This window comes from Canis aureus, chromosome 5 (assembly GCF_053574225.1).
Source record: "Canis aureus isolate CA01 chromosome 5, VMU_Caureus_v.1.0, whole genome shotgun sequence".
Classification (NCBI taxonomy): Eukaryota; Metazoa; Chordata; class Mammalia; order Carnivora; family Canidae; genus Canis; species Canis aureus.
Window position 1 is genome coordinate 70,403,895 of NC_135615.1, and position 20,371 is coordinate 70,424,265.

At 54.5% G+C, this 20,371-nt stretch overlaps 1 protein-coding gene across 2 annotated transcripts; it reads right to left on the reverse strand.

Moving 5' to 3' along the window:
* Positions 1 to 1,635: 1,635 nt before the first annotated feature.
* SERINC2 (serine incorporator 2) lies at positions 1,636 to 19,292 on the reverse strand. 2 transcript variants are annotated; one of them, XM_077898766.1, is made up of 10 exons: positions 19,184 to 19,292; positions 11,111 to 11,272; positions 10,182 to 10,372; positions 9,682 to 9,761; positions 9,056 to 9,193; positions 8,185 to 8,354; positions 6,477 to 6,567; positions 6,023 to 6,164; positions 3,179 to 3,394; positions 1,636 to 2,228 (listed from the first exon to the last, which is right to left on the reverse strand). In XM_077898766.1, the coding sequence occupies exons 1-10, from the start codon at positions 19,220 to 19,222 to the stop codon at positions 2,093 to 2,095; spliced, it is 1,365 nt and encodes a 454-aa protein (XP_077754892.1). In that variant the 5' UTR covers positions 19,223 to 19,292; the 3' UTR covers positions 1,636 to 2,092. The 2 variants fall into 2 exon arrangements, with proteins under 2 accessions (XP_077754892.1, XP_077754893.1); XM_077898767.1 differs by lacking the exon at positions 19,184 to 19,292 and adding an exon at positions 11,386 to 11,400.
* Between the last annotated feature and the right edge of the window lie 1,079 nt (positions 19,293 to 20,371).

Below are 20,371 nucleotides of genomic sequence, written 5' to 3' on the forward strand. Positions count from 1 at the left end.
GGAGGCCCTTTGCCCTCTGTGGGAGGCGCTCAGAGGACTTCCCAGAGGTAGCGCCCTCCGAGTTGGAACCTTAAACTCCATAGCCAGGCATTCAGACTCTTGGGCCTGGCCTCTGCCTCCTTCCCCACCAGGCCCACCCTGGCCCAGACACTGGCCCAGAACTCATGCTCAGTGAATGTTTGTTGAGTGAATAATTTGAAAACTATAGAGCAACGCGATACAAAGGCAGGACAAAATGGTCCACTTCCTCAAATTGGTTTAAAAAAAAAAAAAAAAAAGGTTATCGGGAGCACAATGTGCCCTTTTTTCTCCCAAAGGTGAAAGGAGGAAAGAAATGAAATCTTAGGGGGACAGGGAGTGGGAGAGGTTCAGATTGTTCCATGGAGAGGGTTTCCTTGGGCTGGAAGGCATCCAGGGCCAAGAGCATCCCCAGGATGTCCCAGGGTTGAGAGATGCCATCCTCTGTCCCTGCCCCAGTCTGCACACCACCCCCTCCTTTCATTCCCGGGCCCTGGCACCTGTCCCAGCTACACGGCCTCCATCTCATCCAGGGAAATCCTTCTAAAATAACAACCTGGCCATGTCACTGCTCTGCTCGAAGCCTTCTGGGGCTTCCCCCATGATGACCTCATCTTCACTGCTTCTACCCTGCTCCAAAACCCTCCATGGTTCCCCTCTCCGCTGAGGATAACACCTGGTCTCTTCACAATGGCCCTCAAGGGCCTGTGTGATTGGGGCCCAGCCCCCCCGCCCCAGCTCACACCAACTCCTAAGCCCCAGGGCTCCCGGGAAGCAGGCTGTGTCTCTGGCCACTGCACTCCCAGCACCCAGAAAACCCAGTCATGTCCATATCTAATTGTTATACTCACAAATGGAGATGGCGCATGGCCTATGATCAGTCATCATGTCTAGACCAGGCTCTGGGGTCACAGCCAGGAGCCTGTCACCGCTGCATCACCTTCAGAGATGGAAACTATCGAGCACCTGCCGGGCACTTCACACAGGCTGCTTCTTCCAAGCCTCACAACAGCCTGGGAGTGGGGGGCACTTTCCCGGCCAATGAATGAGGAGCTAGGGCCTGGAGCAGAAGGACTTGCCTGGAGCCCCATGGCTTCCAAGATTCACCAGATCCACACCCGCTTGGCTGACTCAGTGTGTGCTCTTCCCACCGTGCCCTGGGTGTGGGTGTGGCTCAGATTCTTCTCTACATTCCCCAAGGCACCCGGCCCAGAGCAGGTGACAAGGACGATGGCTATGGCGGGAAGAAGGGGTAGGACCCTGGTAGCAGGCCAGAGATGGGCAGGAGCTTAGGACAGGACACCGGTGGGATGATGAAGATGGCCTCCTCAGTCACCCCCCAAAAACTCTCCTCTCCATCCTGACTCTGGCCTCACCACCCCTCATGTGGACACTGCTCCAGGGCCTTTCCTGGCCCCCAGATTCCCCTTTCCCAAAGCCCCTCCTTCCCCTATCACCTCCCCCACCCACCCCAAGGCTCTCCATGCCCTACAAAACAGAGCCCAGGTCTCATGTCTGGCCTTCCCAGCTCTGACCATCCGTTTCCACCCCAACAGTGGCCTCAGATGGCAGGAGAGCCATGCCCAGGGTGTGGAGCACAGAACATGGAAAGGCACATGTACTGGCTTGTTTATTGCGCAAAGTCGTGAAGACTCAGTAAGGCACGGAGTCCAGGAAGGGGCCGGGGTGCCCTGAGGGATGTGGTCAGGAACACCCCAGGCTCAGTGCTGGGCACCCCATCCTGGGGAGTGCTCCCACTCTCAGAGTGGCTCTGAGTGCTTCTCTCCTTCAGGTCCCTCTCCCGGGGAGCATGAGAATAAGGGGCCTTTTTTTCCCCAGAGGATGAGTGCAGGTGACGGGGGACAAGGGCAAGGAAGAGGCAGCTCTGTGGTTTGGGGGCAGTGGGAAGGTAGGGCTCAGGCTAGGGACCTGATGCTCCCCCCCATCCCCGAAGGCACTAAGAACAAGGGGCCCAGCTCAGGGGCAAGTCCTGGAGGTGGGTGCAGGCAGAGGCTCAGCGTGGCTGACTCCCTGAGCCCGGAGGCACCAAGAGGGCAGGCTGCCGGGGGCCACCTCAGCTAAAGTCACGGTTTGGCAGGAGGAGCGGGGCCACCAGAGTCCACAGGTAAAGGAACAGCCCCGCCCAGCTGGCACAGATCTTCACCCACACGGCCGTCCATGTGCTGATCATCTTCCGGGTCTCGCCAGGTCTGGAACACACCGTCATCCCAGTGAGCCTGGCTTCCACCCCGTGTTGTGATGTCAGTTCTGGTCCTGCCCTTATGACCTGGTCGTGAGCCCTGACTTTGCCTCCTGGCTCTAGCCCATCTCTGATACTTTTGACACTTGGCCTTAGCTGTGTCTTTGACCCTAGATGTAGCTTTAGAAAACACCACAGATCTGACCCTGACCTCAATTTCAACACTGACCCCGGTCCTAGACTATAATATTATAACCTGACTCCTGGTCCCTGACTTTGGGGACCCTGGGGCTCCTGACTGTAGTCCTGACCTCCAACCTTGACGCTGACCATCAATCCTGTAACTCCATCCCCGACCCCTGACCTCAGGACCAAGTTCCCATATCTCTGACCTTAATTCTAACCCTTGACCCTGTAACCCCAGCCCTAGGCCCTGACCTTGTTACTCTGATCTTAGTTCCTTGACCCGGCAACTTCAATCCTGGCTTTATGCCCTGCTAACCCCAATTATAACCAAATGATCCAATCTGTGACTTTATATGGCCCCAATCCCAACCCTTGAGCTCATGACTCCTATTCTTGACCCTGTGACTTTGACTCTAACCCCATATCTTAAATCCAAATGCTCCAACCAGGAATCCCAACTCTGACCTTAAAATCCAAATTGCCACTCCTGATCTGTAGGCCCCGTCTGCCCTGTACAGGCTCAGCGGCACCTCCTATGACCCCCACTTCTCAGGCACTTACTCCTGAGCAGACTAAGGCACTGGCTGGGAAGCCGGGAGGCATGGATGGACAGGCTCCATGGAGGGTCCTGGACAGACACCTCTATGCCCAAGCCTTCAGCAGTTATCAGGACAAACCAGGGGCGGGGTGGGGTGGGGGCAGAGGAGAGGAGACATGTGGCCCTCACACCCCAGCACCGTGGATTCCCTCCATGCCCGGCCAGGCTGCACGCACCTGTACCAGTTGGTGAGCGTCATCATTATGTGCAAGGATGCGAGCACCAGGCAAAAGTGGAAGAAAGAGTAGCTGTAGGTGACACCATCCTGCTCATTGTCGAAGGCCCGGCCCTGGCTGACCACCACCTGCTGCTGCTGTGGGGCCTCCAGTGCGGACGGGCACTCTTCCGTTTGCATCAGGTGGTTCACCTGCCGGTGGTCCGAGGAGCGCAGACTGTAGGGGAGGGAAGAGGAAGACAGGTAGGAAGCTCCAGGGGGCCCCCGGAGCCACGGCATTGGTCATAACAATGGGCACGACGGTTCCAGAACCTTGGGGCCTGGTGACCCACTGCTTAGGCTCTGGGCCCAGGGATTAGCTAACTGCTTTGACTCCGAACTCCACCCCTACTTGCTGTGTGGCTTTATAGTCAAGACACTTAACCTCTCTGAGCCTCTGTAAAATTGGGGATTATAGTACCTCCCTTGAAGAGTTGTCAAGAGGATTAATAACGTAAAGCCCCCAGCACTGTGCCCGGCACAGAGTATAAACTAAAGAAACAGGCACTATTATTCAGGTTGCCCATCTGCCATTTCCATAAACATATACTAAGTACCTAGTACTGCAAAAGACCATACCAGAGATGACGTTCATTGATAATATTAATGATTAAAAATACCCATTTGCCATTAAGTTTGTTTTCCTTCTATTAGTTAGGTGAGTAGTTTTATCAATGACATCTCCTTTGTTCAAGGTTTATTATAGGAAAATACTAACAGTGAAGAGATTTTGGTCATTTCTGTAATGAAGTCTTGATGTTTTTAACAGTATTTAAAAGTTTGAGACACAGAGCCAATTTTGGAAATCCAATTTGCATTTGGGGAAAAATGTGACTGAGAAGGAGATCTGGACCCCAGCTCCCACTACCTCCATCAAGCTGAGGAGTCACCCACTGAGCTTCTGCTGCCCCTAATCACCAAACATCATGGCAATATCCAATGCGTGGGAGCCCAGATCCTGGTGACATAGCTGGGCATGGGGGCCATTCTCAGGGGTCCCTGCCCTTGTGGCTGCTCTTGCTTCTTTGCCTCCTGGGTTTTAAGAACTGTGCTCAGGGGGCACCTGGATGGCTCAGTCAGTTAGGCATCCAACTCTAGATTTCAGCTCCAATCATGATCTCAGGGTCATGGGATCGAGCCCTGCATTGGGCTCTGCACTCAACAAGGAGTCTGAGATTCTCTCTCCCTCTCCCTCTGCCCCTCCTCCTGCTCATGCTCTCTCTCTCAAACAAATAAATAAAACTTTAAAAAAAAAAAAAAAAAAGGAACTGTGCTAAGAACAGACAGGCCCCTGGGCTCTCAGAGGCCCTGCCCAGGGACTGCAGGCCAGGGTGGCATGCGTCCGAGGAGCAGCAGAAGGCACAGCTCTGAGCCTGGGTCAGGGCGGGCCGGGAATGTGTGCTCAAGCTCTGCGGCCACCATGTGCACATGGTCTCAGACAAGCGGCAGCCCCTCCTGAACCTCTAGTTTCCTTATCTGTAAAATGGACATAATATAGACCTTCCCAGGTTGAAAAAGGGATCAGATGAGGTGACAAAGTGAGATGTCTGTGAACTGCCCGGGCTTGACTTGGAGAAAGTGTTTTGGAAACAGTCAAAACTAAATGTGAAACAGCCTCAAAATGTTCAGAGGCAGGTGTGCTGCTCTTAAGAAAAGAGGCGCTGCTAGGGAGGGACCACTCGGGGAGGCCAGAGGAGCAGGAAAGAGGCTCCCTCCTGGCAGTCAGGGAGAGACATAGAAAGTGGCACTTGGAGCAATGCTGGGCCACGCAGAGTCAGTCATCGGTCTGCCAGATTTAGTGTAAACAGCAATTATACTCAGTATTATCATCTGGTGACTCTTACACAACGGCCAGTCACTGCCACCCAGCTGTGCAAATGTCCACAGTTACTTGCAATAAAAGCAAATGCTTATTTGGTGCCTACAACTTGCCAAGTTCTTTTCTAAGTGCCTCCAATGAAGTAGGTAATTTTTTTATCCTTATTCTACAGATAAGCAAACCAAGGCACAGAAAGGTTAAGCGACCTGCCCAAGGCTGCACTGCTGGTCAGTGGCAGTGCCAGGTTCAAACACAGACAGTTTGGTTCCAGAGTCCACACTGATAAGACCTGCTAAGATGCCTCTTAAAAAAACGTTGCGGGCGCCTGGGTGGCTCAGTGGTTGAGCGTCTGTCTTTGGCTCAGGTCATGATCCTAGGGTCTTGGGATCGAGTCCCACATCCGGCTCCCTGCATGGAGCCTGCTTCTCCCTCTGCCTATGTCTCTGCCTCTGTGTGTGTGTGTGTGTGTCTCATGAATAAATAAATAAAATCTTAAAAAAAAAAAAAAACATTGCTATGTGACCTTAGATCTAAGCTGCCCTCTCTCAGATGAGACTATGGGGTCCCCACTGCCCCAAACATTGAAGGTTACCATCCTCCTTTTATGAGGAGGAAATTGAAGCTCAGAAAGGTTAAGCCACTTGCCCCAAGACCACACAGCAGGTGAGTGACAGAGCCTGCACCTGCTGACCCCCATCCATGCTTCTGCCCTGTTCCCACAGGTGTCTGCACGAGCTGGACACAGCCAACCTGATGTGCAAGAAAGGGCCCCAGGCCAGGAGGCAGCTTCCAGCCGTGCCTCTGCTACCCTGTCACACTGTACCCTCAGAGGGACTCAGTTTTCCACCAGCAAAGGGCTAGACATGCCCTTGCCAAGGGCACCTCCCAGCTTAGTGTCCAGACTCCAGACCCCAGACCCTCCCCCCTCACTTGTGCCTTCAGGCCCCCAGTCACGATCCCTCCCCAGAAGCCAGCCCCCCACCATACCCGATGAAGAGGGTGCAGAGGATAAAGATGATGAGTCCCACGATGTTCGGTGCATCCCACCAGTGGGTCTCATAGCCATCAGGGCCTGCCAGGACCGTCTCGTTGCTGAAGCGGGTCAGCAGGTGGGGGTTGCATTTCTGGTCTGAGGATGGGAGCACAGTCACCCTCAGCCCCTGTGGGCCAGATCTGAGGAAGGGCAGAGAGCCAACCCCAGTGGACAGATAGACATACAACCGACCATTCGACTCCCAGCAACAGACAGAACTTAGCAGACAAATGACAGAGAAGGAGATCCAGGAACAGACAGGGTCCTCTTACCTCCCCGAAGGACTAAGAAGGATAACAGGCTGGGCTAAGATGTCCCTGTCACCTGTGAGGGTCCCCAGCACTCCCCGGAAGGCTGCTGCAGACCCAGGAATGAGCCAGTCTTCATCAAACCCAGGCCTATACTCACCGGGGACACTGGACAGGGCCAACCAGGTGACAAACATGGTGTAGAGCGTGATGACAGAGGCCTGCAGCAGACCTGAGTTGGGCTGGGCATCCTGGCAAGAGCAGTCCATCAGCAAGACCCTGATCTGCCCTGGGGGATACCCCACCTGCACCTAGCCCACCAGAGACCTCAGGGACCCCCACCACCCTAGGGCCATCCCACCCCACACCCTCTAGGAAAACACAGTACCTGGATCATCGATCACCCACCCTGCCCATTAAAGGTGGAATCCTCATTCTTTCTCCTAACAGATAATTCCAGCCTCTCCCCTGCTGGGAACGCTCCCAGGGCAGCATCCCTTCACGTTCGAATTAAAGCCCTCCCTAGTTTGCCTCTGCCTTCTCTCCCGCCCCCTCCCCACCAGCTCCTGCTGACAACTGCGCTCCAGCCAAGGTGGCCTCCTCTCTGTCCACAGAACCTACCAAACCCTCTCCTACCTCAGGGCCTTTGCACTTGCTGTGCCCTCTCTCCGACACGGTCCTCCCCAACATCTCCACACAGCCAGCCTCTCCTTAGCATTCGGGCCTCAGCTCAGAGTTCCCAATGAGGCCCTGAAACCCCGACCCTAGCAGCAGCTCCCCACCCATCCACTCACCTACCTTTTGTCCACTCTCTTTAATTTCCCACATAGCATGTATTATCCCAAATTATCTTACTTGGCTTCATCTCGAAGCAGTTGTTCTTTCCCACCCTCATCACACACACTCTTGGAATTAAGAATCTAAGCTCCATGATTGAGAGCACAGGCTCCGGAGCCCGTTGGCCAGCTCTGCCCCTAGCTGGGCCCCCACTAGTTGTGTGACCTCAGGCGTATCTCTTTCTTCCTCTAAGCCTCCCTTTACTCATCTGGAAAGTGGGGACGATGGCAATGCATGGACTACATGACAGGACAGGTGCTATCAATGGGCAGCTCTTGTCACTCGTCCTCTCTTTCTCACAGCTGCATCCCCAACAACCCCAAGAGGGCCTGGTACACTGTCGGCACTCTGGAAGTACTCACTGAAGGAATACTGATTGCTGTGTGAGCTGAGACAGAGGCATCACCTTCTCTGGGCTTTAATCTTCTCTGGGAAATAGAGGCTCAGACTAGATGGGAGGTTCCCCACCTTTCTGCTAAAGACTCTCAAAGGCTCCCCAAGCTACCTGTGAAACCTCTGGTCGGCTGACATCCCCAGTTGCAAAGCACCCCTGGGCTCATAGGGCTTTCTTTCTGAATAGCATGTGATGACCTGGAGCTGCACCCGTTACCCCAGATATTCTGGGACTGAAAACTGTGCAACTGCACTTCCCATCACCACTTGTTGAGAGGTCTAGGAGTCATCACTCCGTGGTCCTCCCTAGCGGTCTCCAATAACAACAGTTAACGTCTGATGAATATCTATATGCCAGGCCCTTTTCTCTACACTCACAAACACTCATGCCATCCTGCGAGTAACTCCAAAGAGTAGGTATCACTCTCATTTTACATGACACAGAGAGGTTAAGGCACTTTCCCAAAGACACCCAGCAAGTAGACGTGAAAGCTGTGACTCCAACCTAGGGAGGCTGACTTGGGAACGCACACTCTTAGCCCAAGCCTCTGTGACTGATGGCCCTGCCCCAGGACCCCAAGGCTCCTACCAGCAGTCCCCCACACCCCGGGGCCTGGCATCAGGATGGACAGGCTCACCTGGACCTTGGGCAGGACGGCGACAATGGAGACACAGACACAGAGAGTGAGGTTGAGGCCGATGAAGATCTTGCCCTCGTAGCAGGTGCCGGGCTGGGTATAGTAGATGAACAGCAGTGTCACGGCCGCAATGGACAGCGTGTAGAAGAGGAGGGTGAAGAAGAAGAGGCCTGGGCAGAAGGGGTGGCAAGCGCTGGGTCAGGAGGCACGGGGACCCTGCCCCAACCCCTGAGGGGGCTGGTCGGGCAGGCCCCTGTGGGGGCCCTCGGCTTCCTCGGAGGAGGAAGGACACCCGTGTGCCTCTGTGAGTTTCCACCCCATCCTGAACCGAGATGACTCACTTGCCACGAATAAGTTAACCATGAAAAGACAAACAAGGAATACAAAACAGTCTTTCTAAAAGTCAACTGGAGGCACAGTGACCTGCTGAAGCCCCGCCCTCCCATCAGAGAGACCAGCCACTTCCGAGAGGTGTGGAAACCAAACCAGCACCTACGTGAGCCTTTCACCTCGATCGACTCAGGACTGAAAGAGAGCCGGACAGGGATCTGTTCAGCCACCGGGGCTTCAGGGACCCACTGTCATTGGGTTTGGTCTGGACTGTCTGTGCATGGCCAGTCCTGTAGGAACCACCAAGGCCTCTCTGGTCCGGCTCTCCTCTGACCCCCCTCACCAAAGTCCCCCCAGAACCAGCCACCCCTCCCCCCACACACACCTTTCCCTCTATCTGCCTGGGACAGTCCCCTGTTGCCCTAAGGCAGGGGACTGCTCTAGAAGCCCCCCATGCTCTCCTCAAGCTTCAAGGATCCCCTGCTGTCAACAAGCCCCAGGCCCACCTGGAGGCTGACCTGGCTGACCCGAGGGCACTCACCAGCATACCAGGCCCGGGAGTCACATTCCTCAGCCTTGCCCAGCCACCGCTGGTTCCAGGAGTGTGCAAAGTCGATGAACAGCACCAGCTGGATGAGGATGAAGAGGAAGGAGCCCACGACACCAAAGTAGAACCAGACTGGGTGGGGAGAGGGGAGAGGGGTGAAAGGTGAGGGGACAAGGCCGTGGGGGAGCAGCCTGAGTGCCAGACTCCCTGGGATTCGTGCGGCAGGCATACCATGTGCTGTCTCCCTTGCACACGCATTTACTCATTCAACAATCATTGATGCCATGCCCTGCAATGGTGACACTGAGAAGAAGCAAAGTCCCTGCCTTCGGAGAACCCCTAGCTATGTACGGAGATGCAGTGTGGCAGGGTATGGGGCAGAGGTGAGGCATGTTTCACCTGCCTGCCCCCTACCCCCACCCTGGATGTTGTCCAGACAAGGCCATGTGACCAAGCACCAGAGCTCTATCTCCTTGGGTGGGGGTGGTGGGGGCTGACGACCCGGCCAGCAGCCCAGGGTCTGTGTGCCAATGCAAAGAGCAACCCCCACCAGGGCTCCTCCCTCCAGAGACCCCACTTCCCTCCTGGTAGCCCCCATCCCTCCCACCAAGGCCACCTACCGTCAGAGAAGGAGCCATCCGGGATATAAAACGCGCCCACGGTGATGCCCACAAGGATCAGGAACTTGAAGAACCAAAATCTATTGGGGGTGGGGGGGACAGACCAGGGAGCTAAGTTGGGGGAGGGGACCAGGCCCGGCTCCTAGGACCCCCACCCTCAAAGAGCAGGTATAAGTGAAGATGGTCTGATGGCCACAGAAAGTCTTTCCTGGCCCTAGAAAAAACCCTGAGGGACAGAGGGAAGGACTTAGTCGGAGTAACGGTGGTCACCCAGGTTCTTGTCCCAACTGTGTCACTAAAGTCCTGTGTGGTCTTAGGCATGTTCTCATCCTTTCTGACTTCTATTTCTTCCTCTGAGAAGCGGGAAGAACTAAGTGAGTTGATCTCTGTGCTTGGGTGGCTCCGGAGTCTGGGAGCAGGGCCCGGAGATGGTTGGAGGCCGGCAGGGGGCAGAAACCACAGTGTGAGGGGGTCCCAGCTGCAGGCGGGGGTGCCCTCACCCATTCTGGATGGCAGCCCTGGGGTCCCGGCTGCTGCGCACGCAGATCATGAGCAGGGTGAAGAGGAAGAAAAAGGCTGCCGTCGCAAAGCACATGCGGTAGACAGCGCGGTGGCCGAGCAGGGAGCCACAGTCAATGTGTCCCTGCAGGATGATGGAGGTCCCGGCCCCCTCCTCGCACACCCATGGCAGCTGTGGGGAGACAGAGCAGCGTGAAGGCCCCCAGAACCCTGGGCTGACTTTGCCAAGGCCGGCCAGGAGGGAAGCTCCCTCCTACCCCTCCATCCTCACCCCCACCCACCCTTGGGGCTGAAGTCCTGTGAGTGAGCCTGGGACAGATGGGGACACATGGTTCAGTGACAGATCCTTACTCTCTGCTTATTTCCCAGAACCCCCGGGGACTCTGGGGGAAGGAGAGATTCCAGGGCCCCTCTTGGACAGAACCAGAGTCTCTGAGGTGGGGGCTGAGAATCTGCTTTTCTAGCACACTCCTCAGGACATCCATACCTTCTCACACATTCAAATGTCAGAGCCATTGGCCTAAATGTCACACTGGGTTTGTGCCAGACTCTGAAACGCTGGGATGAAGGGAAGAGTGAGGACCCCAAACAAGGTTCGAGCAGTAAGATGGGGAAAGCATGGCCCAGGGCTAGTGTCCTGGGGACAATGATGATTCATCAGATTCTCCAAGGGGCCCACAGCTTATGAGAGGCAAGAATTCCCATGTGAGGTTCAAACTCTCCTCCCCATGTGAAGAAACGCTCCCATCACCAACCCTGGATAGCGGGCGCACCAGGATATGCCCGCCCAGCCTTCTTGATTATCTGGGACCTCAAGCCCAGGCCCCCCAGCCTGGAGCAGCAGGGCCTTTGCTGTGGGCCGGGGTCCCACAGGCTGGCCCCCTCCCCTGCCGGTCCCCGGGCCACTTACCTTGTAGAGCTGGCTCTCCACGCCAGGGCTCAGCATGATGACAGACACCAGCACTCCCAGGAAGAGGAAGGCCGTGAAGATGAGGCGGGTCACGGTGGAGTTGGGGCTGGAGGGGCAGCAGCCGCACAGAATGCAGGGGGCAGAGCCGCAGAGGCAGGACGCCTGTGGAAGGGCAGGATGGTGCCCTGACTCCCTGCCTCCTCTCCCCATCCCCGCCCACGCAGCAGCACCCACCACAGACCCATTCCATGTCTCCAAATCCTTGCCAAGCCTACCCTCCCTGTCCCCGGCAGGGGCACATCTCCTCCTCAGACGTTATCCCGTTGCACTTTCAAGCCCCAAAGGGCACTGCGGAAACCAAGCTGCAAAAAGGTCAGGTCTCAGTTTCTTACATAAGAGGAGGCAGAGTGGTATAAAAAAAAAAAGAAAAGAAAAAAAAAAAGATAGATCCAGAAGACCAGTTCCAACGCGGATAAGCTGTGTGGCCCTATACAACTCACTCAACCTCTCTGAACCTCAGCTTCCTCATCTATAAGATGGGAAGCATAATGGTACCTAATTCTCATAGGAATTTTACATTGTAACGCGCTTCCTTTTCCCCCTCCCGGTTTGGCTTTTCTCCACAGGACTTACTATCATCTGACAGGCTTTCTATTTTGCTCATGTTTGTCAGCCCCCCTTTTCTAGCATGTAAGTTCCGCCAGGGCAGGGGTTTTGTTCACTGCGGTAGACCCAGGAATTGGAATGGTGCTTGACTCACAGCAGGAGCCTAGTGACTATCAACTGAACAAAGGTAAAGTGTCTGGCATAGCCCCAGACATATGTTAAGACTGCAAGAAACAGCAAGCACATGATAAACATCCACTGAACGAACGGAATGCGGAGTTATGATTTCCTGCTCCGGGGCCAGACCTGTCCTGGACAGCAGGGGCCGTCTCACCCTCTCCCTCTCCTGGCTCCTCTGCCCAAGCCGGTGTCAGCCCCTGCACTCCCTGGGCTGGCTGAAATTATTTGGGGGCTGGTGGTGCCACTCTATTCACAGCTGGCATCCCGAAATAGGACTCACCCCTCTGGGAACCGGGCCTACATCCGGATACATCTGGTCATCAGTTTTCTCCCCCCCAAGACAGCCCAGCCCTTTACTCAAGTGTTTAAGAGTCAAGAACAAGAAAGATAGTGGCTCTGCCCTCCCTCAAGAAAGACACTCAACAATCATTCCACCTGTCATGGTCACTGCCGCCCGAAGAGTCACAGACAGGGGCTGACTTCAGACTGGGGGTAGTGGGTCCCTTCCAGGAAGAAGTGACAACTCTGCTTCCCTTCTTCCCAAGAGTGGAAACGCCCCTGGAAATGCTCCTTGTTACCCATCTCTCTCACCCACGAAGCCAAGGACCAGTTTGCTAAATGAAATGCCTGCAGAATGAATTTCCTCTTCATGGCCCAATCATAACTGGTCTAGCAATGTCTGGTTATATCTTGCGCCCCCACCCCAAACCCTGCCTCCTACCCGACTGCCTTTTGTGGGAGAAGGGATAAGAAACGTATTTTAGAAACCATAAAGAACACTCTGGCAGACAGACAGACTAGCTATTAGTCCCATTTTACAGATAAGGAAACTGAGATTAGAGCAGTCAAGAATGTGCCAGAGTCATCCAGCAAGCGGACAGCGGTGCTGAGATTCAAGGAGTAACCAGACGGCATTCCTTTAGGAGTTGCTCCGTCCCAGGCACCACGGAAAGCACCTTATCTACGTTAAGTGTCACTGACACTGTGCAATAAGTGTGTTATCACCTCCCACTCACAAATGGGGAAAATAACTCAGAGAGGTCATAGCAGGTAAGCTGAGGTCTGAACCCATTCTGTCTGTACCAAGGGCCCACTAGCTCATTGATGGCAGCCTCATTTAATTTCAAAACACCCCAGGGATGGAAACAATCCCTCTGATGCCAGAGAAAAACAGTGGAGGCCCACAAGCACTGATCTTGGGAACCACGTGTGGACGAGCCCAAGTCAGGACCGGGCTCTGGCTTGTTACCACTTCAATTTGAGACATCTGAGACACAGGAAAAGCTGTCCCACTGCAGTCAGGGAGCCTGGCCTTTCAACTCGCTCTAATTCTTGGAGGTCAAAATCCAGGTGTTCCTGACACCCGAAACTTCTGGATTTCCAAGGGCTGGTAGCCAGAAAGACCAGGTCAGGGAGAGAAAAGCACACGCCAGCCCCCACCACCAGCTGTTTCGGGTGCATCCTCAGAATCCATCTTCGGTTCTGACCCAGTCACTCCACCCCTGAGGCATCACTCCTACAAGAATCTCTTTCTGCAGAAGTACCAGCTCACAGGAGTAAGAGCAGCCGTGCACACACACACACACACACACACACACACACACGCCAGTTCATGGTGGCACTGTTCACACCCCAGGAAAGTAATAGAGGGAAATTTAAAATGACTAAATGCTCATCCATACGTTGTGGTCCTCCCCTAAGAGTGCTCTCTGCTAAATGCAGCCGATGTGTCAGTAATATTTAAAGGGGTACATGTAACTAAATATAATTAAATATAAATTATATCTCAATAAAGCTGATTTTATTACTAAAAGAGAAAAAATTTAAATTAAGACCAAAAAATATAAAGCACAAAGCTTTAGGTTTTTTTGAGCTTAGTAGAATCTCAAGAAACTGGGCATCTGGGTGGCTCAGTGGTTGAGGGTCTGCCTTGGCTCAGGTCGTGATTCCCGGGGTCCTGGATCGAGTCCCGCATCGGGTTCCCCACAGGGAGCCTGCTTCTCCCTCTGTCTATGTCTCTGTGTGTCCCTCATGCATTAATAAATAAAATCTTAAAAAAAAAAAAAAAAAGAATCTCAAGAGACTGCATGCAAATCACCTAAAGGTCCTGCACCAGGGACCAGTGGTAGTCCATTTATCCCATGGAACATTACAGGGGCAGGAAAGAAAAAAGTCACCAGGCTGCAGAGCAACATGAACTAACTTTTATGACACAATGCGAAAAGCCAAGGCAGACATAACATTGCTCCTGTGCTAAGATTACAACCACCTCCCACCTCCCCACCTGCTCACCTCCACGTGCCCACAGGGGAGCGGCAGCAACAGAGAAGCACCAAAACTCTGGCTGTTGTTTAGCAGCAGCCAGGTTCTTGGAATGGCAAATCAGAACATCTAAGTTCTGCAAGCTGAAGCTTCCAGCTTTCAGGCTGCGAGGCTCCTAGACATTCAACTGGTCTGGCTTCTCTCTCTGAGGAAGAATCACCCGGAAGGCAGCCTCTGCTGCTTACGCACTGCCAACGACAAGGCGCTCACTACCTCCTAGGGCAAGCTGAACTGCTCTGGAAGCATGCGTGGTTTGGCATGGTGGCAAGAGGCTGTCACTGATCATTTACACTCTCTCCTGGCTGTCCCTAAAGCCAGGGACGTGGGTTCTCTGGACCATTTCTGGGGCACTGGGGAGGCGGGAGGGGGGTAGGCAACTAGGGTTGTTTTGTTTTTTTTTTTGTTTTTTTTTTTTTTTGGTTGTTTTGTTTAAAATTAACTGACCCTCCACTTCTGGATATTTGTCAAAAGCAAGGACTCAAGCAGATATCTGTACACCCATGTTTATAACAGCATTATTCATAATAGCCAAAGGGTAAAGGCAACCCGGGTGCCCATGACTGATGAATGACTAAACCCCATGTGGAATATACATACAAGGGAATATTATTGAGCCTTAAAAAGGAAGAACATTCTGACACCTGCTACAATACAGACTACCACACAGACAAACCTTGGGGACATTGTAGTGAATGAAATACACCAGACACAAAAGGACAAATGCCATACGATTCCACTGATAGGAGGACCTAGAGCAGTCAAATTCAAATTCACAGAGACAGAAGTAGACTGGGGGTTCCCAGGGGCTAGGGGAAAGGAGAAGACTACTATTGAATGGGTAGAGAGTTTCATTTGAGGAGGATGAAAAAGTTCTGAAGATGGATGGTGGGGATGAGTGCACAACAACGAGAATGTAGGTAATGCCACTAAACCGTATAAAACTTTAAAATGGTTAAAATGGTCAGTTTTACATATTATGTGCATTTTACCACTATAAGGAAAAAGGAGGGGGCAGTTTTCAAGGAAGAGTAAGAAGTTAGCCAGGTGAGGAAGGGAAAGGTGTTCCTACAAAGGGAACAGCACGTGTGAAGCGGCCACAAACACTATCTTTGGAGCAGCTGTCAAAGGAAGAAGCAAAAAGGATGATGTAAGTGATGACCAGGGTCCCTGTGGGCCATGCCAAGGCTTCTGCTCTTTATCCTGAAGGCAATGAGCAACTACTGCTCCAGGAGAAGCAGAGCATCAGATCTGCATTACAGAAATACCACTTTGGCCACAGATGGAAGACAGATCCGGGGGGTGGTGTGCAGTACCTCCGGGAACAGAGAGAGCAAGCTAGGGGAACAGATTGCAAGGGAAAAAAGACAGATACTAGAATTTTTGCTGTGTGTTTCAACCCACCATATTTCCCCCTTCAGACACTACCCTTCATTTGGGATGATATCATAAAAATAGATATCCATTTTAAATATATATATATATATATCATATTTCGTAAGATAAATTGCAAGCTCCTTGAAAACAAAAAAAAATGTTCAATTGAAATTTTAAAAAAGATTTTATTTTTAAGTAATCTCTACTAGACCCAACATGGGGCTCAAACTCACATCCTTGAGATCAAGAGTCATGGGCTCCCGACTGAGCCAGCCAGGAGCCTCTAGAATGGTAATTTTTTATGTTATATACATTTTGCCACGGTGAAATTTTAAAAATTCCCCATAAGGATGGGGTGCACCCTGTAGACTTCACGAATAGCCCCAATACCAGCTGAGCTGCCCTAGGACTAGACCAAACTACTCGTGCACACCTACTTCCCCATGCAGCGCAAAGAATAGAAGGCCGAGTCTTGGCTCTGCCACGAACTTGCAGTATGACCTTAGACAAATCCCTTTTCTCTGCAGGGCTCAGTTTCTTCAGCCATAAAATGGGCTCCTGGGAAGGACAGTGAAGTGGCTCAGAGCCCAGGATCTGCAGAAAGTCCCAGTGTCAGTAGCTTCACCAATTCCCCAAATGTGGTCTTGAGCACTTTCGCATCCTGGGATGCTTAGAGTGGCCACTGCGCACCAGCTTCGTGCTCATCTCTACTTATTCCCTCAGTCCCAGAGAAAAGGGGAAGAGATTGCCTGCTGACTTCCGGGGGTGGGGGGGGAGGCCATGCCAAGATTGGAGTCCCATCGTCTGACCCTTTCACCTGCCCTCACATGTAGTGCACAGAGAATTTGATTCGGCGATGCAGATAGTACAGAAGGCCCTCCCTAAACATTTGCTGACTGTCCAGCCCACCAAGTACTGGCTGGCCTGGGGACTCCCACCCCATTGTGGGCCCATCTGATCTCCGAGGCAGGACTTACCCTCGGCCCAATACAAACACCAACCTTAAGGCATGATGAGCAGATGCAAATGCATCATGGCTGGAAGTCTCCTCCATGAATCCACAAACTCCAAAATGTTCCCCCCAAGATGCCCAGGAACTCCCTATTAGCACTTTCCTCCAGTGCAGCAAATCTCCATTGAAACCGGTTGTTTTTAGTTTGTTGTTTAAGTAGGCTCCACGCCAGGCATGGAGCCCAACACAGGGCTTGAATTAACAACCCTGAGATTAAGACCTGAATTGAGATCAAGAGTTGGACACTTAATCGACTGAGCCACCCAGCCACCCCTGAAACAGGTTATTATCGGTGCCCAGTAACACCCAATTATACCACCTAATACTGTGTGGCTGTGGGGAAATCACTTTCCCTCTCTGATCCAGATTTGTCATCTGTGAAATAGGAATAATATTAACTGCTTCACTGGGGTCATAGTGAGGATTGAATGAGAGGACACATACAGAGTACCACCACTGGGCAGTGCTGGGCCCTGAGTGAGGGCACAGTGATGGTGGCTGTTGTTGGTGTCTTTATCTGAAATAGGAGAACTATGTCACAGGGCTGGAGGGAGAACCAAGAAGACAGCATGGTGAGGGGCTGAGCACAGCGCCTGGCATGTGGTAGGAACTCAGTAAATATCAGAGGTCAGAACCCCAAGGGGAGGCCACTGAAAGGAGGGACAGGTCTCCTGCAGATATTAGATACCCAGTTCTACCCTAGACCCACCCTGTCCCTGGGGCACCCTGGATGTGAAGGGAGGGAAGGTGCAGGCCCGGACCAGGAATCAGATTTTAATCTTTACTGTGCAGTTCCCTATCCGTTCTCTGTGCAACCTCTGGAAAGTTGGCTAACCTCTCTGAGCCTCAGTTTGCTGAGGGTTTCAGCAAGCCTGTCAGGTGCCTCTGGCCTCAGCATTGTCAGATTTCGTGACTCAGCCGCCAGCTTAGGCTCCAGAGGGAGTTCTCCGCCCACCTTTCCAAGAAGGTAACAACAATAGAGCCACTCACAGTCGCCAGGAAGTAGGTGGGGCACTTTTCCACCTTCCTCAAACAGAATTATGAAGGAGGCAGATGGGGAGACTGAGGCACGAGGGGGGCGGTGGGGGGCTTGGCGGGTCACCCTCAACATGTGCCACTCCCAGGCCAGCCTGGCCAAATGGAAACCTGGTCAACGTGGAGGAAGCTCTCCCTCCCGCACCAGGAAGCAAACCTTTCTTGGCCAGAAACCAGCCCAAACCTAGAATTTGCTGGGCAGAAAGGGATCTCAGAAACCAATTCTTGATTCCTGGGATCGTGGGCCCACACACGCGGGTGCGCACACACAGTTCACAGGCGGGTAAATGGAGGCCCAGAGAGGACAAGAGACTGTCCAGGGACCCTGTCTACAGCCTCTGTGCAGCCAGCATTCTCAGAAAATGGTTGTAAAGTACATCTCTAGATCCCGAAGCCTCCACTCCTCCACCCCATCCTAACACACTCGCACACGCACAAATCAGGAACAAAGGAAAGCAAGTCCTGAGATTCAGCAGCCACCAGACCTCCCCCCCCTTCCTCTCCGCTTCTCTTTGTGTAGAGCAGAGGGGGAGGGAGCTGCCTGAATGAACCTCGGATTTAATGAGGGGAAGAGGGAAAGGAGAAAGGGCCTCCCAGCCGGGGTCTGGCTGAAGCTCCTCCCCTTTGCTGGCTGCGGCCCCAAAACAGAGGCTGGTGCCCCCGAGGTCCCTGAGCCCCAGCACCAGATGCTCTCCCCACCCACGCACTCCAACCTCCCCCAGTCCCTGGGTCTTCCAACCCGGAGTTGGGCCCGGGGGCTGTGGCGACCCCAGCCGACCTCACTCAAGGGGGCCTCCCCCCCACGCCCATTTCAGGCTCCGGGGGCCCAGGGCGGATGGGTCTGGGGCTCGCCGGGGAAGGGTCCAGGGTTTAGTGTGCGCCAGCCTGAAAGAGGCAGACACAGGATGCAGACAGACAGACTGGACGGTAGGCGAGACGGGCAGACAATGACTGATGGAGAAGCCGCCGACCCACAAAGACAAGTGGGATACACGCGCGGACGGAAAGAGACGTCAGACAAATACAAATGGACCAACTGAGGCCGGCGGGCAGGGCGACAGACTGACGGACGGATTGCCAGAGGGACAGAAAAACACCCGGCAGAGTGGGGCAGGGGCCAGGCGGGCCACACAAAGAGTCAGTGTCCCAGAGGGAGGACAGGCGCGCCAGGTGGGGCGAGGGGCCGCAGCGCGCACGCCCAGCCCCGGCTCCGGCCTCAGTCTCCCCGGTGCCCAGGGGGGCGCCCGCCCGGGCCCGCCCCTCCCCCGCCGCCCGCCGCGCCCCAGCCCCAGCGCCAGCCCCAGCCCCAGCCCCTCCCCCGCGGTAACCCGAGCCCCGACGCCAGTTGTCCCCGGCGCCCGCGGGTCCGGGATGGGGGGGCCCGGGGACGGGGGGACCCGAGGGCGAGCGGCGGGGCGCGGGCCCAGAAGCACAAGTTTAGAGGAAGGGAAACGAAGAAACTATTCGGAGGAAGAAGACGGGACAAAAGTGCGGGGCCGAAGAAGGAGCCGGCGGCGCGGGCGGGCGCGGGGGTCGGGACTCACGCAGCTGAGCAGCGAGCAGGCCCCCAGGCAGGCCCCCATGGCGGCGGCGCGGGCGCGGGCGCGGGGCGCGGGGCGCGGGGCGCGGGGCTCGGGCGGCGGGATCGCTCGGCTCCGGGGCGCCCGGTCCTGGCACCGCCCCCGCCCCGCCCCGCCCCGGCCGGTCCCGCCCCGTCCCGCCCCGCCCCGCCCCGCCCCGCCCCGCCCCACCTGCCGAAGCCGCTCGCCGCTTTCCGGCGGCGCTCGGAGCCTCCCGAGGGTCACCTGCGGCAGGTGCGCCGGGCCGGACAGGTAGGGAATGTGAGGGGACCCGGGACTCCCGCGGCCCGGCGAGCCGTGCAGCCGCACCCGACTCTGCCCCGGCTCAAGTCCTGGTCCAAAGTTAGGGTTTGGAAAATCCCGAGTTCCAACGAGGCTACCGTGTGACCTTACAACACTGTCCCCCCTCTACAGGGGGGCAGAAACCGAGTGACGGGCACTCCAAACTCCTGGTGTAGAGCCTCTACCCAGTGCACAGGTGTTGAATGGTGCACGATCGGATAAAGAAACTTGGGCAAGTCACTTCACCTCTCTGAGCCTCAGTTTCCCCATCTGTAAAGTGTAGATACCCACGTCATGGGGCTGTTACAACACATAGTAGATGCTCACAAATGTGAGCTCCTCGTCATCCTTGTTTCTCCTAAAACCCCGGACTCACACTCTTTCAGCCATCCTTCCCTCCATCCACCTGTTCTTCAAGCTCTACTGACTCCTGTCTTGGGCCACGAGTTCCCCTGAGCCTTCTTGCTGGCTGGCTTATTGTTCCCGAGAGATGCCCAAACTCTGGCCCCCAGCTAAGGAGGTCAGAAGCAGGGCCAACTGTGCTGCAAGGGTAGGTGAGAGAGACCCAGAAGCAGGGCTCTGTAATTACTCTCAGTTTACCCTCTGGCTCTCTCCTCCTCTCCTTGCACAACCCTAGATACATAATGTTAGGGCAGGAAGTCCAAGTGCCTCACAGCTGGCCCTGGAGCCAAAGTTCCGCCCCGACTGCCTCCTTGGGTGATTCATGGAGTGCCAGGCTATTCACTGCTACCAGGACAGTTCCACAAACACACCCTACAGCTTCCCTCCTCTTCACTTTTGTCCACATGATGCCCTCCCCCTGGAAAGTCCTTTTTTCCCCCTCACCCCCTCTCTCTGCCCTTGGAAACC

Coding starts and splice junctions, on each gene's coding strand:
- SERINC2 (XM_077898766.1), bottom strand. CDS start 19,222: ATGGGGGCCTGCCTGGGGGCCTGCTCGCTGCTCAGCTGC. Junction 11,273..19,183: donor CCTGCTCGCTGCTCAGCTGC/GTGAGTCCCGAC, acceptor GCCCTTCCACAG/GCGTCCTGCCTCTGCGGCTC. Junction 3,395..6,022: donor CTCTGCACCCTCTTCATCGG/GTATGGTGGGGG, acceptor CCTCCCCTACAG/TCTGCGCTCCTCGGACCACC.